The sequence below is a fragment of the Esox lucius genome, chromosome 19 (assembly GCF_011004845.1).
Source record: "Esox lucius isolate fEsoLuc1 chromosome 19, fEsoLuc1.pri, whole genome shotgun sequence".
NCBI classification, from domain to species: Eukaryota; Metazoa; Chordata; class Actinopteri; order Esociformes; family Esocidae; genus Esox; species Esox lucius.
Window position 1 is genome coordinate 2,781,434 of NC_047587.1, and position 22,408 is coordinate 2,803,841.

Here is a 22,408-nt window from a genome sequence, read left to right on the forward strand (position 1 = left end):
GTGCCAGCAGCCCTCATGCAGCCCCAGACCATGACACTCCCCCCATGCTTGACTGTAGGCAATTTGATGCGGTGTGCGGCTTATTGTCTGACCACTGACAGGCTGACCCCCCACCCCTTCAACCTCTGCATCAGTGCTGGCAGCACTCATACGTCTATTTTCCAAAGACAACCTCTGGATATGACACTGAGCATGTGCACTCAACTTCTTTGGTCGACCATGGCGTGGCCTGTTCCGAGTGGAACCTGTCCTGTTAAACCACTGTATGGTCTTGGCCACAGTGCTGCAGCTCAGTTTCAGGGTCTTGTAGCCTAGGCCATCTTTATGTAGAGCAACAATACTTCTTTCAGATCCTCAGAGAGTTCTTTCCCATGAGGTGCCATGTTGATCTTCTAGTGACCAGTATGAGGGAGTGTGATACCAGATTTAACACACCTGCTCCCCATTCACACCTGAGACCTTGTAACACTAACAAGTCACATGACACTGTGGAGGGAAAATGGCCAATTGGGCCCAATCACTTTTGTTGCCAGCGGTTTAGACATTAATGGCTGTGTGTGTTGTGTTATTTTGAGGAAACAGCAAATTTACATTGTTATACAAGCTGTACACTCACTACTTTACATTGTGGCAAAGTGTCATTTCTTCAATGTTGTCAAATGAAAAGGTATAATCAAATGTTTATAAAAATGTGAGGGTGTACTGACTTTTGTGAGATGCTGTATATATACTCTACCATTCAAAAGTGTTGATGCCGTTTGAAAATTCAAACCATCAAAGAATCCCCCATTTGCAGCAATTACAGCCTTGCAGACCTTTGGCATTCTAGTTGTCAACTTGTTGAGGTAATCTGATTTCCCACAAGTTGGATTGGCTTGATGGGAACTTCTTACATACCATTTGGTCATCTTCCAATAAGAGGAAATTGTCTCAGATCAAACACCGTCCACAGAGAATGGCATGGCATTGCAAAATGGAGTGATAGCCTTCCATCTTCAAGGTCCCTTTCACCCTGTATAAATCTCTCACTTTACAATCACCAAAGCACCCACAGACCATCACATTGTCTCTACTATGCTTGACAGATGGCGTCAAGCACTCCTCCAGCATCTTTTCATTTGATCTGCATCTCACAAATGTTCTTCTTTGTGATCCGAACACCTCGAATTTAGACTAATCTGTTCATAACACTTTCTTCCAATCTTCCTCTGTCCAGTGTCTGTGTTCTTTTGCCCATCTTAATGTTTATTTTTATTGGCCAGCCAGAGATATTTATTTTTCTTTGCAACGCTGCCTAGAAGGCCAGCATCCCGGAAGTCAGCTCTTCTCTGTTGATGCTGAGACTGGTGTTTTGCTGGTACTATTTAATGAAGCTGCCAGTTGAGGACCTGTGAAGTGTCTGTTTCTCATATGGAATAGTCTTCATTTCTCTGAACAAGATTAGACTGTTTCTGGCCATTTTGAGCCTGTAATCGAACCCCCAATTGCTCCAGATACTCAACTAGTTTAAAGAAGGCCAGTTTTATTGCGTCTTTAATCTGCAGAACAGTTTTCAGCTGTGCAAACATAATTAGCAAAAGGGTTTTCTAATACAAAAGGGCTTTTCTAATGATCAATTAGCCTTTTAAAATGATAAACTTGGATTAGCAAACACAATGTGCCATTGGAACACAGGAGTGGTGGTTGCTGATAGTCGGCCTTTGTAGATGTTCCATAAAAAATCTGTCGTTTCCTGCTACTACAACATTAACAATGTCTATCTCTGATCAATTTGATGTTATTTTAATGGACAAAGAAACTGCTTTACTTTTGAAAACAAGGACATTTCTAAGTGTCTCCAAACTTTTGAACGGTAGTGTATACACACACATGCTCTTACATAAATACACACATAGTACCAGTCAAGTTTAAACACATTCACTAATTCATCTGTTTTGCCTGGTTCTGTATGTACTGCCACTGTAACTCACCTGCTGGGTTTGAGTCCTCCTGACTGCATGTGTCCCTGGACAGTCTGCCACCTCCCGGCCTTGCCCCCAGACATCACCATGCTGGTGCCCCCTGACATCAGGCCTCCGCCACCTGACATCATACTCTTCATACTGTCACTGCGACAGGGACTCGCCGGTGCCCCCCCATCCCCTCTCCCCCCCGCAGACGAGCCTGTCTGCCCCCCCGATACTGCCCCACTGGGAACAAGAGAGGGGGGAGGGCGCAAGGAGAAGACACGGCAGAGACGGAGAGAGAGAGAGAGACGGAGGTGGAAAAAGACAAGAACAGAAAGAAGACAGTAGGAGAGAAAGAGAACAAGAGAGATCAAGAAACAACATGATAAAAAAGCAAAGCTGAACAATTGTTAAAGGGGAGGAGGTATCCATGACACAGGCTGGTATAGATCAGGTGAAACAGAAGAGACAGAGGCTGGTATAGATCAGGTGAAACAGAAGAGACAGAGGCTGGTATAGATCAGTTGAAACAGAAGAGACAGAGGCTGGTATAGATCAGTGAAACAGAAGAGACAGAGGCTGGTATAGATCAGTGAAACAGAAGAGACAGAGGCTGGTATAGACCAGGTGAACCAGAAGGGACAGAGGCTGGTATAGACCAGGTGAACCAGAAGAGACGGAGGCTGGTATAGATCAGGTGAAATAGAAGGGGCAGGCTGGTATAGATCAGGTGACACATAAGAGACACAGGCCTGATTAGATCATGTGAAATAGAAGAGACATACTGATATAGATCAGGTGAAATAGAAGAAACAGGCTGGTATAGATCAGGTGAAATAGAAGAAACAGGCTGGTATAGATCAGGTGAAATAGAAGAGACATGCTGATTTAGGTCATGTGAAATAGAAGATAAAGGCTGGTATAGATCAGGTGAAACAGAAGAGACAGAGACAGGTATAGATCACGTGAAACAGAAGAGACACAGGCTAGTATAGATCAGGTGAAACAGAAGAGAAATAGGCCCATATAGATCGGGAAGGTGGAGAGAAAGGCCTTTAGTGTAGTTTTGAGGGACAGAAATATTCACTGGGGAGTGGTGAAGAGGTGGGGAAAGAACACCTCACCCTACAATCACAGCACATGAACACAGTAGCAACAGGCTCAGCCTGTTGTCAGTCACTAGTCCCCTCAGCTATCTGCCCTGGCCGGGACCAGTTCACAACAGAAAGAGACACGCCCTCAGTTTCCAGAGACCAGCTCAGCTGAGATGACCACTACAACACAGTGTGAGCCTGGCACACAGTGTGGGAAGCTATTTGTACGTTAACTCTCAATTGATGGCCACTTAGGCCCTGAGACATGCCATTACAGACAACCCAGGCCATTGAATGGTATAAGACTGCCTCTTACAGAGGGACAAATCAACAGCGTAGTATCTGTTTCAGCCTGTCGACGAATAAACAACGTATCCGGCATCACTGAGGTTACAAAACTGTGATGTATTATGAGTGTCTCCATAGCAGAGTGAAATTTACTGTACGAGTGAATAGGGAACAAATCTATATTTCTCCTGAGGTCCAGTGGTATTAAAGGCACTTAACTCCAATATAAATCTACCCAATGAGTGCACACGGATGAAATCAAGCTGTGCTGAGCTTCACCGACCACTGACCACCATAGGAACACACAGCGGACTGTGCAAGCATTTGTTATTATAATCCTACATTAGTTTAAGAACTAGGAATCAAATCTACATCTTAAATAGCACCCTTTTCCCTCCAGTCCGATACTTTAACACCCTTTTCCCTCCAGTCCACGACTTTAACACCCTTTTCCCTCCAGTCCAATACTTTAACACCCTTTTCCCTCCAGTCCAATACTTTAACACCCTTTTCCCTCCAGTCCACTACTCTAGCACCCTATTCCCTCCAGTCCACTACTCTAGCACCCTATTCCCTCCAGTCCACTACTTTAGCACCCTATTCCTTGTGTATTGCACTACTTTGACACAGGGGACAATTCCCTACAGGAGGAGATTCCCCACAGAGTCTAATGACAACAGGACCGAAGATGCATACAGGACCTGAGTGCCATTGTGTGCCACCAGTATTATTTATTATGCACACATAGCAGGTCCAGGACCGGGGGACGAGCACTGGGTACTAATGGGGATCCCAGTAATGTCCTAATTAAGATGTAGTGGACACCATTGTGTTGGCACTAAAGGCAAGGCAGAGCTAGCGGGCTCACGCCCAGCCGGGATCACATACACACATATGAAATATGCATGACCATGCAGTCGTTATACTTCAGGGTCAGGAGCCACCAGCCGGCTTCATTATTATGCAACAGAACAAAAACACAGTATATGGACTGCAGACATCATTATATTTAAGTATAAAGTGTCCTGTGGAGTTCAGTTGATTACTGTAAGATGTCAAGGCAGTGGGGTTCAGTTGATTACTGTAAGATGTCAAGGCCGAGGGGTTCAGTTGATTACTGTAAGATGTCAAGGCTGTGGTGTTCAGTTGATTACTGTAAGATGTCAATGCTGTGGTGTTCAGTTGATTACTGTAAGATGTCAATGCTGTGGTGTTCAGTTGATTATTGTAAGATGTCAAGGCTATGGGGTTCAGTTGATTCCTGTAAGATTTCAAGGCTGTGGGGTTCAGTTGATTACTGTAAGATGTCAATGGTGTGGTGTTCAGTTGATTATTGTAAGATGTCAAGGCTATGGGGTTCAGTTGATTCCTGTAAGATTTCAAGGCTGTGGGGTTCAGTTGATCACAGTAATATGTCAGGGCTGTGGGGTTCAGTAGATTATTGTAATATGTCAGGGCTGTGGGGTTCAGTAGATTACTTTAAGATGTCAAGGCTGTGGGGTTCAGTTGATTACTGTAAGATGTCAGGGCTGTGGGGTTCAATTACCATGCATACACATGCTGCACTGGTCCCCTGTGGGAACTTAACTAACAACCCTGATATTGCATGCACCATGTTCTTCAAATTCAGCCAAATAGAACCCAAGAGCAGGGCAGGACAATGTAGATATTAGCATAACTCAAAAAAGCAGAACAGAATCGAATAGAATGGAACTGAGTAGAAGAGTACAGAACAGTGTAAGAAAAGAACATGGTGGAACAGAATAGAGTAAAACAGAAAAAAACATGGTAGAACAGAACACAGTGGAATATTATAAAACATGGTAGAACAGAACTGAGTAGAATAGAACAGAATAGAACAGAACCAAACATGGTAGAATAGAACAGAGTAGAACAGAACACAGATGAACAGAACACAGATGAACAGAACAGAGTAGAACAGAACATAGTTGGCCTGAACAGGCAGAACAACAGTCCAGAATGCCAACTATTCCCTCTGGGAGTATTGCAACAAAAAGAAAATATTGTGCTATTTCTAGTACAGTATGTCCTCATTTATGCCTATTGAGAGAAAACTATTGGGCTAGATTCCAGGTCATAAATTAAGCCTGGTCCTAGGCAAAAACATATCATGCCCAGTTGGCTTTGTAGTGTTTGATTTCGGTTACCCAATGTATGCACAGAAAAACTAGGCCAGGAATTATCAAAAGTGCATACATTCACTGATTTCTTGCATGTCAGTATTAATCAGTGTTATGATGATAGTAGCTGTGTTCATACAAAGAACCAGGGTTACGGGTCACTTTCCCTTAAGTACTGTCTATACTTGGGATCAAAGCATGGGAAGTCGGCCAGTACTCTGGGGTGGCATGGCAGCCTAAAGGTTAGGACATCTGATTAGTGTCCGGAAGATGCCTGGTTCTAAAAAAAAGCTGCCTGTGTGCTCGGGACTTCACAACGTGAACCCCCCGACCGCACTCCTCACCCCCCCAACAGGCGGATGACTGTCGGAAAAACATGGACCCTTGGGCCGAAACACAGCGCCTTGGGAATCAGCAATGAGTGTATCTTCACCGGTGCTGGATCATGTCCACACGGGGGATGTGGGTACGGGACCATGCCCACCGAGTCAGTGCCTCGTACCATAACACGGCCGCCAACGCCTGTGTGCAGGTGATGCGGAGTTACAGCTATTTGGTGTTTGTGAATCCAAGTTACTAATTGCAGCGTCAAAATCGATGCGGTGCATGTACGCCAAGGATCGTGGCCGGCAGTCATTGAGCAAAATGTGCATAAAGGAAAACTTTACTGCGATAACTCCCAGAGGTATTTACCAAGCGGACAGGCAGGCTGATGGCCAAAAATATTTTGTATTTAAAAACGTTTTTTAAGATAAGTGATTAGTTAGTTTTGGATAAGCACAAGAGCGATTAAAGAGCAGAGGATCAATGCAGTTTGGGTTGAGCAGTGATTTTAAGGACTCAAGCCCCTTTTGTCCTTGAAAGGAGCTCATTAATATGGTATTCATGCTTTGCATCGCATGGGTACCAAAGTGACCAAGAGAAAGGAAACATCCTCTGTCTAGTACAAACGCCCAATCAGACTGGATTTCAGATCTTTTTTAAAAGTGTGGATACCTACAATGCTTGTTTGTAGGTAAACTTTCATGAAGACCCACAGCAGATTTGTTGGATCTCCAACGAAGGCTTTATTTGAACTTGGTCAAAGAACCCTAGACTTAAAGGAGCCATACATAAGATGTTTACTGGACTGCTGGCATAAATACAAGTATGAAAGACCAGAAGACATCTTCATTCATGTTTCAAATACTTTTCTACCAAAGTTTTCGAGTGCCTGAGATATTCTCCATTTAAACTTTTGTGCTGGTCCATCCACCAGTTTGCATTGACTCGTAATCTCCTCATACTCGCAGTACTATCCTACCTACCCTAAACCACCCTGGACTAGCTGGTACTATACAAGTCAGTACTATCCTACCCACCCTAAACCACCCTGGACTAGCTGGTACTATACCAGTCAGTACTATCCTACCCACCCTAAACCACCCTGGACTAGCTGGTACTATACCAGTCAGTACTATCCTACCCACCCTAAACCACCCTGGACTAGCTGGTACTATACCAGTCAGTACTATCCTACCCACCCTAAACCACCCTGGACTAGCTGGTACTATACCAGTCAGTACTATCCTACCCACCCTAAATCACCCTGGACTAGCTGGTACTATACCAGTCAGTACTATCCTACCCACCCTAAACCACCCTGGACTAGCTGGTACTATACCAGTCAGTACTATCCTACCCAACCTAAACCACCCTGGACTAGCTGGTACTATACCACTCAGTACTATCCTAACCACCCTAAACCACCCTGGACTAGCTGGTACTATACCAGTCAGTACTATCCTACCCACCCTAAACCACCCTGGACTAGCTGGTACTATACCAGTCAGTACTATCCTACCCACCCTAAACCACCCTGGACTAGCTGGTAATATACCAGTCAGTACTATCCTACCCACCCTAAACCAACCTGGACTAGCTGGTACTATACCAGTCAGTACTATCATAACCACCCTAAACCACCCTGGACTAGCTGGTACTATACCAGTCAGTACTATCATAACCACCCTAAACCACCCTGGACTAGCTGGTAATATACCAGTCAGTACTATCATAACCACCCTAAACCACCCTGGACTAGCTGGTACTATACCAGTCAGTACTATCATAACCACCCTAAACCACCCTGGACTAGCTGATCTGGAAAAGCGAGTGGAGGAGACAAGTTGTGTCATTGTCTAAATCCAGTCTTATAAAGGTTTAAGATGGGATTCTACACAGTGCCCCTTTAAGTCACTTCAGGTAAACACAGAGACCAGCTTGTGAGTCAATCTGTCTCCCATCCCCTGCCTACACCAGTCCAATGCCTTTAGGTATGTTGGTCGCAGTGAATGAGTGCACATACGCGACACTCAACATGAGAAATGAAGCCTGGCGTCACATAAAGAGGCGTGCGGTTATCATTCACCCGGGGCCATGCGGTTGGTTCAGACGGACGGATTGATGAACTGATGAATCTTGCATCAGTTAGCGGATCAGTATTGATGAACGTCCCCACGCATAATGTAGCATCATCAGCTACAGTGCAGTCCTAAATCGCATGGGCCTGAGTGCCGGGGCACGCCGAAGTGCGTCATCGGTCGGGTTGCGTGATAAATGAGGCCCACTGCCGCTGATAGACCGAAAACTGCGGATCTCAGTGGAACCCAGAGGAACCCTGAGGGAAATAATTTGAAATCACATCTCTCATGTCCTCCTCCCGAAATCACATCCGGTTGCCCGCGTCCCAAATGGAAGCATATCCTCTATATCGTCCACTTACTTTCAACGATTAGCCTATGGGCCCAGTTGCACGTATAGGGACTAGTGTGCCATTTCAGCTGCACCTGTCGACTATCAGCTGTGAGCTGGGAAGGTTTCAGCTATATGACAAAGATGGCTGTCAGCGGATGAAGCTGTGGCGTTTCAACTATCTGCCTGCTTTAGAATTGAGAGGCGCACGGATAGATAATCAGTGTTTGTAAAAACAACTATTTCTAAATTGTGGCGGTCGATGTATTTTAGATTGTACATGCCTCCATAGTTTTCATGTTGTGAGCATGCTAAAACAGTGTGGAAGGGACATATGTTTTGACAGTAATCTTCAGCAAGCTAAGTGGGTCATGTCACCTGTTATAAGTGTCAGTTAACATGGTGTCCTCTATGTCCATGCGCATCATTTTCGGTGCTTAATATTTACAGGAAAACTGACACATTAAATCTCCTGGCTTCAGGAGATCCACAGCTTTTATATCCAGTCAGAACTTAAACCAAAACATTCTATATATTATAGAGTTATAATCTCCCCATAGAACTGAACCCAGCACCTTCTAAATAATATAGAGCTAAAATCCCTCTACAGAACTAAACCCAGGACCTCCTATATACTATTGGGTTATAATCCCTCTACAGAACTAAACTCAGGACCTCCTATATACTATTGGGTTATAATCCCTCTACAGAACTAAACTCAGGACCTCCTATATACTATTGGGTTATAATCCCTCTACAGAACTAAACTCAGGAGACCAAAGAAGGCAAAAGCTGTGAATGTCCCGTACATTATCTCTTAAACACATCAACCACACAACAGCTAGTGTTAATGAATATCAAAACCACATGAGAACCAAACGAGAACTGAGAACCATGTGAGAGCCACATGGGAACTGAGAACCACATGAGAACTGAGAACCAAATGAGAACCACATGAAATCCACATGAGAACTGAGATCCAAATGAGAACCACATGATATCCACCCTAGAACCACATGACAACAACATGAGGAACGCATGAGAACCACAATAGAACGACACGATAACCATGTGTAACGGTCAACCCTCTATGAGAACAAACCCACACAAGGGTTATGTTCACCAAACCTCAAGATCTGTGGTCAGGCACTAAGTCAAATAATTTTCAAATGCTTCCCTTTGCTCAAGGAAGATCTGAGGTCAAGTAGTACCTTAAATCACTAAATCAACACGTCCTGGCACTGTGGCCAGGCCCAAAGCAGACATTCAAAGTGTTTTGCAGAAAGTCCAATAGCACACAAGCACAGTTCAGGTCTGCATCCACAGGGAAGCAGCAGTGTTATGTGCAACAAGGTGTTACATTGGAGACGGGAGAGTGGAAGAGAGAGCGACAAGGGTTGTCCGTCTCCATGGTTACTAGTGGCCCATGGGGGAGACATGACAGGTTAGAGGTTAGAGTGGGGAGGAGTTAGTTCTAGTCCTGGCAGGGCTGCGGGGAGTTGGGCAAACGTTTTTTAACATACGTCTTCCTTTCTGTTACAGAGACAGCAGGGAGAGGAGGAGGGATCAAGAGAGGTAAAGAAAAGAGAGGAAGAGGGATCAAGGGAGGTAAAGAAAAGAGAGGAAGAGGGATAAAGAGAGGGGGAGAGAAAGAGAAAGGAGAGATAGAAAGAGAAAGGAGAGTAAAATCTTCCAGGGGATACATAGCAAGGGCCTTCAGAAATCAAGCAAATGTATTTTTATGTTTTATCCCCAAATGCTTTTTGTGTGTTTTGTGTTAAATTTGTCCCCGGTGTTTTCAGGTTTTCACTCTCAAAATCAGTATCTTTAATAATAATTAATGATCTGGAAATCCACAAATTGAGTGTAGTTTACACTGTCAAAATCAAACTGTATTATAATAATAATAAATAAAGAATGTTCTGGAAATCCTTTAATTTGTGTGCGTCTATCAGGAGGCTGTTTAGAACCCATGCTTCTGTAGCACATAATTATAGAATCTGCTAAACAAATACCCACTGGATTTATGAAAAAAGGGATAATTTCATTCTGCCAGGGCAAGTATAGGCTACTTTGTAGATAACATTTAATTGAGTAGAGTTTTGGGAAACCTTTATCTAACAGAAGACGGTTTTCATTAGCATTGTTGCTAACGGCTATACAAACTGGAAGACATGCATTTCATACACACATACCGGGCTTTTATGTTGCATTTCAGAATGTTTAAGGAAATATGAATCACTGATAAATTCTATTATTTTCTTCTGGTCAAATTCCTGCATCTTAATAATTTACATCTTAAATAATAAAAAGAAGCTCTTATCCAGAGAAACTAAGAGGACCAATCAGGTTTAGGTGCCTTGCTCAGGGGCAAAACAAAATATATTTATTTCACTTTGTTAAACTCAGGATTTAAACCAGCAAACTTTGAGTTACTCATCCAAAAGCACTAACCGGTAGTCTTCCACCCAATGGCTTTTTTAATTTCCTATTAAGCTCTCAATACATTATTTAAATATCTTTATCTTTACTTTTTAACATGTCAAGTATGTGACTTTGTCCGCATATTCCGCACAGTGGGTTAAACCAGCCACTGCCACCTAAGGACGGGGGAGGCGGAGCCTGCTGGCTGTGTCGCCGCGGTAACAGTTTAATGTCTGTAATCAGGACGCTTTAATGGGCATGTGTGACATTTTATGCACTCATGTGTCCCTGGCAGATTATGAGTAATTGTGACTAATCAGGATGTTTCCCCTATGGGTACACACAGACTGATGATGCGTACACATGGACTGATGATGCGTACATATGAGAGGCGCTGGGGTTTGGTAACCTTATGCAATGCTACCAATTACAGAATACATACAGGGCCGCACTTGCAAAGATCGTAGGAAAAAAGTGGAAGTATCAGCCAACTTAACTGCTTGTCTGTTTCAGATGATTGAATGCTACGGTTTAGCAGACCTTGTGACATCACCTGGCACTCCACTATCATCACCAGACGCCACTAATTACGTCTTCTGACAAGCACCTGTTCATTAAAAAACACTTTCTCTACACAAGCAATTTCATAAAAGTTCATCCTGTGACAGAAAGTCTGAGCAGTCAAGGCCTGTGTGGCAGTTCTGTGCCCTTCTACCCAAGAATGCATTTGTTCACTGGCACTCATGCAGCTGAAAGGATGCAGATTGGTGCAAGTAGAGTAGGGGGGAGTGTCCACCACACTACTCCCATTCCCTTTAAATCCATGAGAGGGGAGTGTCCACCACACTACTTACACCAGCCCATTTACTTTAAATCCAAGAGGGGGGGAGTGTCCACCACACAATTTATACCAGCCCATTCCCTTTAAATCCATGAGGGGGGGAGTGTCCATCACACTACATACTCCAGCACATGAGGGGGAGTGTCCACCACACTACATACTCCAGCACATGAGGGGGAGTGTCCACCACACTACATACAGTAGTTCACTACATACAGTAGTTTAAGTCAATGAGGGGGAGTGTCAATTTCACAATTAGAATGTTTTAGATTTGGAACAGGAACAAAGCATTTTCATTGGCTGATGCTTGAACTTATAGAATTCTTCATCAGTACTGTTTTAACAGGTTTCAATATTTCATCTGTACTGTTTTGAGAGGTTTGAATACTTCATCTGTACTGTTTTAACAGGTTTCAATATTTCATCAGTCATGTTTTAATAGGTTTCAATACTTCATCTGTACTGTTTTAATTGGTTTCAATACTTCATCTGTAACATAAAATCACTGGTTTTATATACAGACAATAGATTAATGTCAGTGCTATTTAATATTGCATTATATTATAAAGTATATAACTTACATTATAAATAATATATTACAAAGTCCCTCTGTCAGAATGATGAGGCAAACGTGAGGTAAAAGACAGACAGGAAAAATAAAGAAGAGAGCAGATGAGAGGAGTAGAGAGGACAAGAGAGTGGAGGAGGGGAGTCAGAAAGTACAGAACGGGAGGAGAGAAGGGAGGTGGAGGGGAAAAATAAAAGGAGAGGGGGAGGAGAGAAGTGGGGTTCCTAGCCCTGTCTCTCTACAGCCCTGCTCAGGGGGATCACTCTGTCTCTTACCAGCCTTAAACCAAGACTCACTTGCGTGTGAGGCGCTGATCTCCTTGTGGGGCACAGGGAGAATTGTTTAGTAGGAACTCCTTGGATGGATAGGAGCTCCATCTCCTCTCCTGCACTGAGTTGCTGTTGTCATTGTTATTCCAAAAGTCTTTGTCTAGATCGCTGTGGGGCAGAGCCCAGAGGCAGAGAGAGACACAGGTCAGAGCAACACACCGTACCAGTCCTTCAAGCACATGAACAGGGACGGACGGGGAATAGAAGGATGTACACGTGGGTGTATGTGCATGTGTGTGTGAGTGCGTGTGTGTGTGTGTGTCCATCTGTGTTTGGGGAGGGGCTAGGGCAGAGGTAAATAAAAGAAAGGGAGCCGGAGAGGAGCTCTTCCTTTCAGAAATGATGAAGGGCCCTGGTTAGGAAGGGGTTCTAAAAGGGAGGTTCTAAATGCAGATTCTTCCATCGGGTTCCAGAAGGGGGTTCTAAAATAGTGTTTTAAATGGGTTCATAATGGGGTTTCAAGAAGCTACAGGTGAAAGGGTCTTTGAAATAACAAGGGGCTTGGTTAATGTCTAATTAGGAGCCAGATGTTATCCAATTATCAAAGAGGTTTTTAGATTAAATTTATCATGTCAGGGTAGGGCCTGAGGGAGCAGGCAATCCCAGCATACCATACAACACATTCATTAACGTTATTTATAAAGCTGCTGAGACTGGAACGGAGAAGGAGACAGGGACATAGACAGTTAGAGAGAGACAAGCGAGAGACGCAGACAGACAGAGAGAGAAAAGACAGAGAGATGGAGAGACAGGAGAGAAATAGACAGAGAAAGAGGGAGATTAGGAAAGAGAGATGGAGAGAGAGACAAACAGAAAAGGACACCAGGGAAACATCATCATATGCAGAGTTACATAGCAGTACCACATCATCTACAACAGGACATTGACACTCAGAGATACCATTCAAACAAATCACAATGAACACAAGAAGTCAGGTGGATCACATCCTCAAGGAGCAGAAAGGAGAGACAGCAAGAGAAAGCACAAACAGAGCAGGCAGCAATGCGGGCAGATTATCAAAACCACAGACGGGAGAGAGAGTCACAGACAGTCCCCCACTGACAGAGCCGATAACACCACATGGCAACAGAAGCCAGTTACACCGCGACAGGAGAGAGAGAGAGACAGCTAGGAAGGAACGGGAGGGAGAAGAGGAGTGGATGATGAGAAGAGGAGCATCAGATGAGATGTGTAATCCACAGCCAAGATAAACACAGGCCACATGAAAGCTGTGGAAACCGTGAAGGGGAGAAATACAAGCATTAAGAGGAAGAATCAAAGCAGGTTTAACAACACATTCACAATCAAAGGTCCACACCGTTGGAGGTGCTGGAGATCACCAGTGCTGCTATAAAGAGATGGTCATGGAAACCCAGTGCTGACAGAGATTACTGTGACTGAGATTACAGCGATTACAGTGGCCACGTCCATGAATGCTGTCATTGACCTACTGAGTTTAGTGGCGATGACGTGAACAGCCTGCATCACTAAGCGGGAAGGCAATTATTGAAAAACACAAGTGAAATGGCTACTTAAATGTATGAATTACGAGAATGATCTCGAATTTCAAAGAATACCCTGAAGAAATTAAATAAATTAAAACCAAGAATCTCCGCCACTAAATGCCGACATTCTGAGCACCTAAACATTGAAAGACATAGATTGTAGATCCTTAGGAGTGCTGTATTTAGCGACACTATCTTCGAGGTTATCAGTACTGTTTCTTCTTCTAGGATATCAATACTGTTTCTTCTTCTACGATATCAATACTGTTATCTTCTCCAAGGATATCTAAACTGTTTTCATATATGACATCTCTCCTGTTTTCATCTAGGATATCTATAACATTATCTTCTTCTAGGACATACAGTGGTTGACTTGGGATAAAATAAGTCCAGGAACTGTCAAATTGCACATTAGATTATGTTCATAAAATGTTTTAATAAGGCTTGCTCTTTTGCCTAAAAAAGAAACCGAAACGCTGTTTGCCTAAAATAAGAAGTACCGGAATGGTACTCTGGACCGTTCCAGCCCAAGTCAAGCCCTGAGGACATCTATAAAGTTTTCTTCTTCAATGACATCTAAACTGTTTTCTTCTTCAAGGAAATATATACTCTTTTCATGATTTCATGCAGGGAGTTAACAACAGTGTTCCACATTTTCCAGGACAAAACTAGAAGAGGTAAGATAATAGGACAGAAATCTGTAGTGGTCAAATCACATCATATTAACATTTCACTCAGTGACTCCAAACCCTGCAGGTGTGCTGCTCCATAACGCTCTGTAATTCCCTCCACAAAACTACCCTGCCAGCACAGTCAGGTAGGATAATGGATGAGCAATCTTTAAATTCTCTTTCACTCTGTGACTCCCACACTCCCAGACCTCACTAAGAGAACATTAGGAGACTCGTAAACCTAGCTTGTTTTTGGTCTAATCACAACAAAAACATTACTTAACTCAAACGACTTTGCCATTAACAACATCCATTTTAAGTCTCTCTGCAATGAAAACAAATTAGCATGATATTACACTGTGTAGCCATGATAAACTAGTACTTTTATTAGTACTAATACCAGTTACATGCACAAAATTCAGGTACCAGTACTAATACCAGTTACCGGTACCAAAACCAGGTACCAGTTCTCCTATGGCATGAATGGGGGATTCTGAGTAAGGTAGAGGGGTTTGTGGTTGTTAATTCCCCATCACCACACAGGTGTTCCTAATCAGGCTACAGCAACCTACTTGATGGCCTTTTTCTCTCCTCCGCGCCCACGACCCGACTCTGGAGTGCCAGCCGTTTCCACTCCTGGCTTATTCCTCTTCCCCTTGAGACGCACGGGAGAGGAGAGAGAGAGGAGAGGGGACAGAGAGATAGGAGGAGAGAGATAAGCGAGGAGAGAGGGGAGAGAGAAGAAAGAAGGGAGAGAGAGATGAGACAGGGGAGAGAGAGAAAGGAGAGAGTGAGAGGTTAACGATAAGTCCTCTGAGTCGTGTTTGTACTAATGCTGAGTGTAACATCCTATTGTATTATCTCCTGAGTAGAACACACACACACACAAAGACACACACACAGATCACAGGTGACCCATTATCTCTGAGTAGAGCTTCTTTCAGCTGTCCTCTACCTGGTGATCTTTGATTGCTACTCATCAAAGTAGAATCAAATCTAGTGTCTGTGGAGAAGAGATTCATTCTGCCCTCATTATGATTACCATTCATGCACACACAGCCCTGACATTTACATGGCAAAACACCTGTTTAAAGCAATGCTATACTGTCCAGTGGGTCCTGGCTGGAAGACTCTGCGTGAAATTACTCTATCCTTACACATTACCCTTATATGTTACTCTACCCTTATATGTTACTCTACCCTAATACATTACATTACCCTTATATGTTACTCTACCCTTATACATTACTCTACCCTTATATGTTACTCTACCCTTATATGTTACCCTACCCTTATACATTACATTACCCTTATATGTTACTCTACCCTTATACATTACTCTACCCTTATATGTTACTCTACCCTTATACATTACATTACCCTTATATGTTACTCTACCCTTATACATTACTCTACCCTTATATGTTACTCTACCCTTACATGTTACTCTACCCTTATACATTACATTACCCTTATATGTTACTCTACCCTTATACATTACTCTACCCTTATATGTTACTCTACCCTTACATGTTACTCTACCCTTATACATTACATTACCCTTATATGTTACTCTACCCTTATACATTACTCTACCCATATATGTTACTCTACCCTTATATGTTACTCTACCCTTATATGTTACTCTACCCTTATATGTTACTCTACCCTTATACATTACTCTACCCTCATACATTACTCTACCCTCATACATTACTCTACCCTCATACATTACTCTACCCTTATACATTACTCCAGCCATATCAGCTAATCTGGTTAGCCGTGGAAGTTAGCACCATATCCTTCATATGGATGTTTGTGTGCTCCTGTATGTACAGAGTGACGTGGGATTGTGGGATCACGTTGGTGTGTGAACTACTATAACATGCCGCTGTGGGACAAAATGTTTAGGGGGCTAACCACAGGAGAGTGAAGGCCAGAGACTGGGTGGGTATGGGGTGTGTGTACGGTACCTTTCACCCGCTGTGATCTTACAAGCAGGTTTGCCTGATTTGGTTGTCAGTATACCGGACATTCTGCCATTAGAAACAGCCCAATTGTGTGGGAAACCTTCCCTCACTGCTTAAAGGCTCCAACTCTGAGCTACTCATAAACAATGCTCACTTGGGTGAACCAATCACAGAGTTTCATGGAGACTACGCACATCCAGTCGGTTGTTTTACGTTCCTTGATGAAGACACCAGAAAATAAATGATTGCACCAGTCAGATCTCAAATTATTCCTAAAACTTGATTTCAAAATGCATAGCTAGCTAATTGTAATTGTGAATGTAATAATGCATGCTAATTTCAAGCTTACAAATACTCCACATGGCTAATAGAAAGCCAATTGACAGTACAAAATAGCTAGCCAACTCTACATCTGTTGACATAAACAAATCGCTTAGCTTGTTTCATTCAGGTTAACGTTGTTAACATGCTGCCCATAAATTAAGAACAACTGCTTTAGAAATCTGTCGGTAGTAAATCAACACAGGAGTGCGCTGTTGAGAGGGGGTATCTGGCGTTGTGAAAGCCCATAATGTTAGCTAGCAGATACTAAGCTAGCAACAGAAGCTAGCTAGATACAGTAGAAGATATTTCACTTCATGAGTCCTGTGCTAGTTAGCAACATTGGTTTCATGTCATAATATTAAACAAATAATATTATGACAATATCATACTATTAGGTAAATATTATGACCAATTGTTTGTGATATTGTCAGACTTGAGAAATACTGACCATCGTTGCACTGATCTAGCTAGATGGCACAACAAAAATGACAACGTTATATACAGATTTATTCATTTGATTTTGGTTGCTTTGGTATGAGTTGTGTGATGTCTCAACAACTCTGGGTTACTGAACAGACCACAGTGAACCACACTCCTTTCAGAATACCCGTCCACAGCAATGGCCATATAAAATGCACATCTCGCCAAAAGAGAGCTAAGTATTTCTCTGGAGAAAACTGGCTGCTACTTCAAGGGTGCTGAGGAGAGGAGATATCAAAGCAAGAATTCCTAGTCTGGGGGTGGAGAGAGGAAAGCTGAGACACTGAACATGAGCTAGGGAGTGAATGGCTGACCCGTCTCACTGATCTGTAGGCTGGGCTGTGAATGGCTAACCTGTCTCACTTATCTGTAGGCTGGGCTATGAATGGCTAACCTGTCTCACTGATCTGTAGACAGGACTGTGAATGGCTAACCTGTCTCACTGATTTGCAGACAGGGCTGTGAATGGCTGACCCGTCTCACCGATCTGTATGCTGGGCTGTGAATGACTAACCTGTCTCACTGATCTGTAGACAGGACTTTGAAAAGCTAACCTGTCTCACTGATCTGCAGACAGGGCTGTGAATGGCTGACCCGTCTCACCGATCTGTATGCTGGGCTGTGAATGACTAACCTGTCTCACTGATCTGCAGACAGGGCTGTGAATGGCTGACCTGTCTCACTGATCTGCAGACAGGGCTGTGAATGGCTGACCTGTCTCACTGATCTGCAGACAGGGCTGTGAATGGCTGACCTGTCTCACTGATCTGTATGCTGGGCTGTGAAGGACTAACCTGTCTCACTGATCTGTAGACAGGACTTTGAAAAGCTAACCTGTCTCACTGATCTGCAGACAGGGCTGTGAATGGCTGACCTGTCTCACTGATCTGTATGCTGGGCTGTGAATGGCTGACCTGTCTCACTGATCTGCAGACCGGACTGTGTTCAGGGGGCTAAGAGTAGTGGAGAGTAGTGGAGAGTAGTGAAGAGTAGTGGAGAGTAGTGCAGAGTAGTGCAGAGTAGTGGAGAGTAGTGCAGAGTAGTGCAGAGTAGTGGAGAGTAGTGGAGAGTAGTGGAGAGTAGTGCAGAGTAGTGCAGAGTAGTGGAGAGTAGTGCAGAGTAGTGGAGAGATGCAGAGAAAAGGCCTGCGGCGCTTCAGGATGGGAGTCTGTCCTCTCTGCCTCCCTTCGCTCTCTGAGTCAAGCTGTGAGCCCTGGGGGTTTGAGTGGCGAGCTGAGAATATGCCTGCATGCGTGGCAATGTCTGCCTGAATCCAGAGAAAACCAAGAGGGTTCAGAGCCCAAGGCAGGTAGCTGGGCTACACTGCTATTCTAAAAAAAAGTTGTATACCTACTCATGAAGTTATAATTACTTACAACCTAGTATTTTTGTCACTCGTCTTTTCTGAAGCAAATAAGAGCTTGGATTGCAGAGCATCATGGCATTTTTGATAACCCCTTGATTAAGAATCTTAATTTTCTATTTGCCTTATTTACAATCGGCTTCATGTACAGCCAATCAGAGGTGTTTAGTCTGGTACCCTGTTGAAAGTCAGAAAACAATTTAAACTCAATGTGACTCATAGAAAGTAATAAAACAGAGGATCCGGCTGGACTGGATCAAGCTAGACTGGATAAAGCTGGACTGGATCAAGCTGGACTGGATCAAGCTGGACTGGACTCTGCATACAAGCCTGGAGAGACTTGGCCACTGGTCATTTTATTGCAGATACAGAAACTTAATTTGACCCGGTTTAAAAAAAAAAAAATGCTACTGCAGCAAAAGGAAATGTATTATGTGAATAATAATAATTAACCTGTCTCATGAGTGCTGAGAGAGTCTGGGCAAATCAAGTCAGACATTTCAAAGTAGACATTATAAACTTTAAAATAACTTCTCTGTTGCTTTTAGTGTTGTTGTTTTTTTTTACCTTGAGCACACTACAAGACCGAATCTCCTGCTGTGTAACAACAGTATGATTGAGAGGATGTTCAGAGGCACCAAACTGCAGCCTTGACAGCCTCCTCAGCGGCACCGAGAACCTCCCTGCTGTTAGAGGAGTCGCCTCAGCTGTTGGGACCAGAGACGTGAAGCGAGGAGATCAGCAGCCTCTCGTCAAAGCCCGCGGTGGCCATGACGAGCGATAAGTTGACCACACTAAACAACAGGCCTCTGGATGGAGACCAGCGATGTCCTGCTGTTGTGAGTGTGGGCTAGATCAGCGGACAGAGTTATCAAGGAGCTGTCCAGCCTATAGCACTGCAGGTTTTTTACAGTTAGTTAAAGACATATCTCAGTACCGAGTTCACTTTTACAAACCTCTTCACACAGTTGGCACTACATCAGTCTGTGTGGACTAAACTGTGGAAAATGTGTTTTTAAATTTTTTTTTCAGGAAATGCCACATTTTGACGACATTTTGACTCAAAATTCATGAATTATTTTCTTTGTTTCTGACCCCTCCCATACATTAATATACTGTATGTTGGTTGCGGTAAAACTAAACATACCAAGCAGAGACATAATTGAAGGTTATCCAGGATGTTTTAGACAGAGCCCAGACAGACCAGGACTCAACCTGTGGCTAAATATCTTCAAGAAAGCAACGCTTTCAGCGCTACTTGGCAAAATGACAATACTGATCAACCTCAAAGAAAGGACAGATACAGAGGACATGCTATTAGTCATAATCAGTTATATATGGTTATGAGAATAACATGAGGCAGGTTCAATTTCCTTAAGACATACTAATTCTAGCAAGCTTTGAATTTTTGGTTTGCTTAATTTGCTCAGTACTTCATTCGTAGATGATGTTTTGTTGAGTAAAAATGTCTACTCATCGGCGTCATTTTCTATCTTAAAAGTAAAAATATCCCCTTAAATAAACCTGGAACTTAACAACCCCACACAGCAACATTTCACTACCAGTCAATCCCAGCAGACCCTACACTGTGACCACGCAGCAGTTCATCAAGCTCAGTGAAGTTGATCTGAACTGTGCCAACAAGCTGCAAAATAATACTGCCAGTCTCAAGAGATCCACTGACAGCTGTCCATCAATATATAATTTGCCAATCCCAATCCACAAGAAGTTGAACACATTAAGACAGCAGTGGGTCTGTGACCTGGCAGTGAAACTGATGATGCAAGTCTAGCCTCTACACTGATAAACAACCCCATCTATCCATCAAAGAAGACAAGAGATGGGGAGTGTGGAATGCTAGCCAGAGAAGGGGAGAGGGAGGAGACGAGGAGAGGGAGGAGACGAGGAGAGGGAGGAGAAGAGAGAGAGAGAGGGAGAGGAGAAGAGAGAGGGAGAGGAGATAGGGAAGAGAGAAATTGTGAAGGGGGCACAGAAGTTTGTTTAATTTGAACTAACCTGAAAGAGAACAGTAAACAAATGGGTCAAGAAAAGCCCACAGGACATGCATGTACACACACTTAATTTACTACAGTATCTTTGTGGGGACAGAAAATATGTTTCCTGTTCTCTAACATGAACCTAAATAACTTCCCCTTTATGTTTAAACCTAACCAAGCCCAAACACCTAACACTAATCGTAAATCAAACCTATAATGCCTAAACTGAAAGGTATTCCCAGTTGTAACACTAACCCCAACGTTATCTTACCTGAGATAATCACTAAAACTAAGTTATTCCCAGTTATAACACTAACCCCAACATTACCTTACCTGAGATAATCACTAAAACTGAAAAGCATTCCCAGTTATAACACTAACCCCAACGTTACCTTACCTGAGATAATCACTAAGCAGGAACGAGCCTTTCCCTGGTGGGGACCGGGCCAAAAACCCTTGAGGAGAACAAATTGTTGCTTTACTATATTGGGGGACACCACTCCTCGCCCCCCCACCCACACACACACAAACACGCACACACACACAAATAAAGATAGGGCAAATAATGTCCAAACCTAAAATACTGCAATGGTTGCCATGGAGGAAATATTTAGCAACACCAGGGTGATGAAATAAAGACCTGTACTGTAGAGGGGTTGTAGGGGGAGGTACACAAAACACCAGGGTGATGAAATAAAGACCTGTACTGTAGAGGGGTTGTAGGGGGAGGTACACAAAACACCAGGGTGATGAAATAAAGACCTGTACTGTAGAGGGGTTGTAGGGGGAGGTACACAAAACACCAGGGTGATGAAATAAAGACCTGTACTGTAGAGGGGTTGTAGGGGGAGGTACACAAAACACCAGGGTGATGAAATAAAGACCTGTACTATAGAGGGGTTGTAGGGGGAGGTACACAAAACACCAGGGTGATGAAATAAAGACCTGTACTGTAGAGGGGTTGTAGGGGGAGGTACACAAAACACCAGGGTGATGAAATAAAGACCTGTACTGTAGAGGGGTTGTAGGGGGAGGTACACCCTTCATAGGGATCAGCACCTAGGTGTGATGCTGAGGTGGTACCAGGCCTGGCTCATGAGTGGCTCTGTGAGCAGGTGTTTTCAACAACACTGAAATAGGTTTAGTTACTCTATCAGACAAAGACATAAAGCGAAGACAGGAGGAACATCTTCTGTTTAAACACCCTTTCATCCAAAATGAATCAACGTTTACAAGCAAGAGATACGGTACTTTCCAAAACAGTACTTTCTTTGATACGTCTAAAACAAACTGGGACACACACACACACCCTCATAACTACACACACACCAATCAAAAAAATTAATGAATGAATGAATGAGTTTCTATGAATGTATATCTGTGGATATGGTTCTAAACCCATCTTTGTCTGTGATAGTGTCTGCTTTTAGTAATGGTTAGTAGCAGGTTGATCTTGTCATACTCGTAGGGGTAATCTTTTATCTTTCTTACATGTGATACTCATAACCAGAAATATCTGTAATCAGAATACCCTGAAGTGTGTTTTAGATTCTGGTAAAGCCGGCACCTCAACTGCACATGATTGCACCGTCAATCAGGGCCAGAACCGCTTTTGACAAAAGAATCAACTACAGTGAATCCATTCAGCTGTGATCTTAAGTACGCTAATTGCAAAAATGCACAGTATAATTAATTACACTACTACACAACGTACTGTTGAAATACTGTATATTA

The 22,408-nt window shown here is 43.3% G+C and overlaps 2 protein-coding genes across 3 annotated transcripts in view; both read right to left on the bottom strand.

The window, feature by feature from the left end:
* Positions 1–2,143, bottom strand: part of LOC105018063 (synaptotagmin-7) — a 70,050-nt gene extending 67,907 nt beyond the window's left edge. Inside the window, exon 1 of one of the 2 annotated variants that reach the window (XM_013138744.4) lies at positions 1,971–2,143. In XM_013138744.4, coding sequence (XP_012994198.1) covers positions 1,971–2,101 — 131 coding nt within the window. In that variant the 5' untranslated portion in view covers positions 2,102–2,143. The remainder of the gene's footprint in view (positions 1–1,970) is intronic. The other variant, XM_013138745.4, reaches the window with a different exon arrangement.
* Positions 2,144–2,149: 6 nt separating this feature from the next.
* LOC105018073 (synaptotagmin-7-like) overlaps positions 2,150–22,408 on the bottom strand; it is a gene marked incomplete at its 3' end in the record, with an annotated part of 141,713 nt that continues 121,454 nt past the window's right edge. Inside the window, exons 3-5 of the mRNA XM_020056750.2 lie at positions 15,113–15,195; positions 12,332–12,472; positions 2,150–2,189 (exon numbers count right to left, since the gene is read on the bottom strand). Coding sequence (XP_019912309.2) covers positions 2,150–2,189; positions 12,332–12,472; positions 15,113–15,195 — 264 coding nt within the window. The remainder of the gene's footprint in view (positions 2,190–12,331; positions 12,473–15,112; positions 15,196–22,408) is intronic.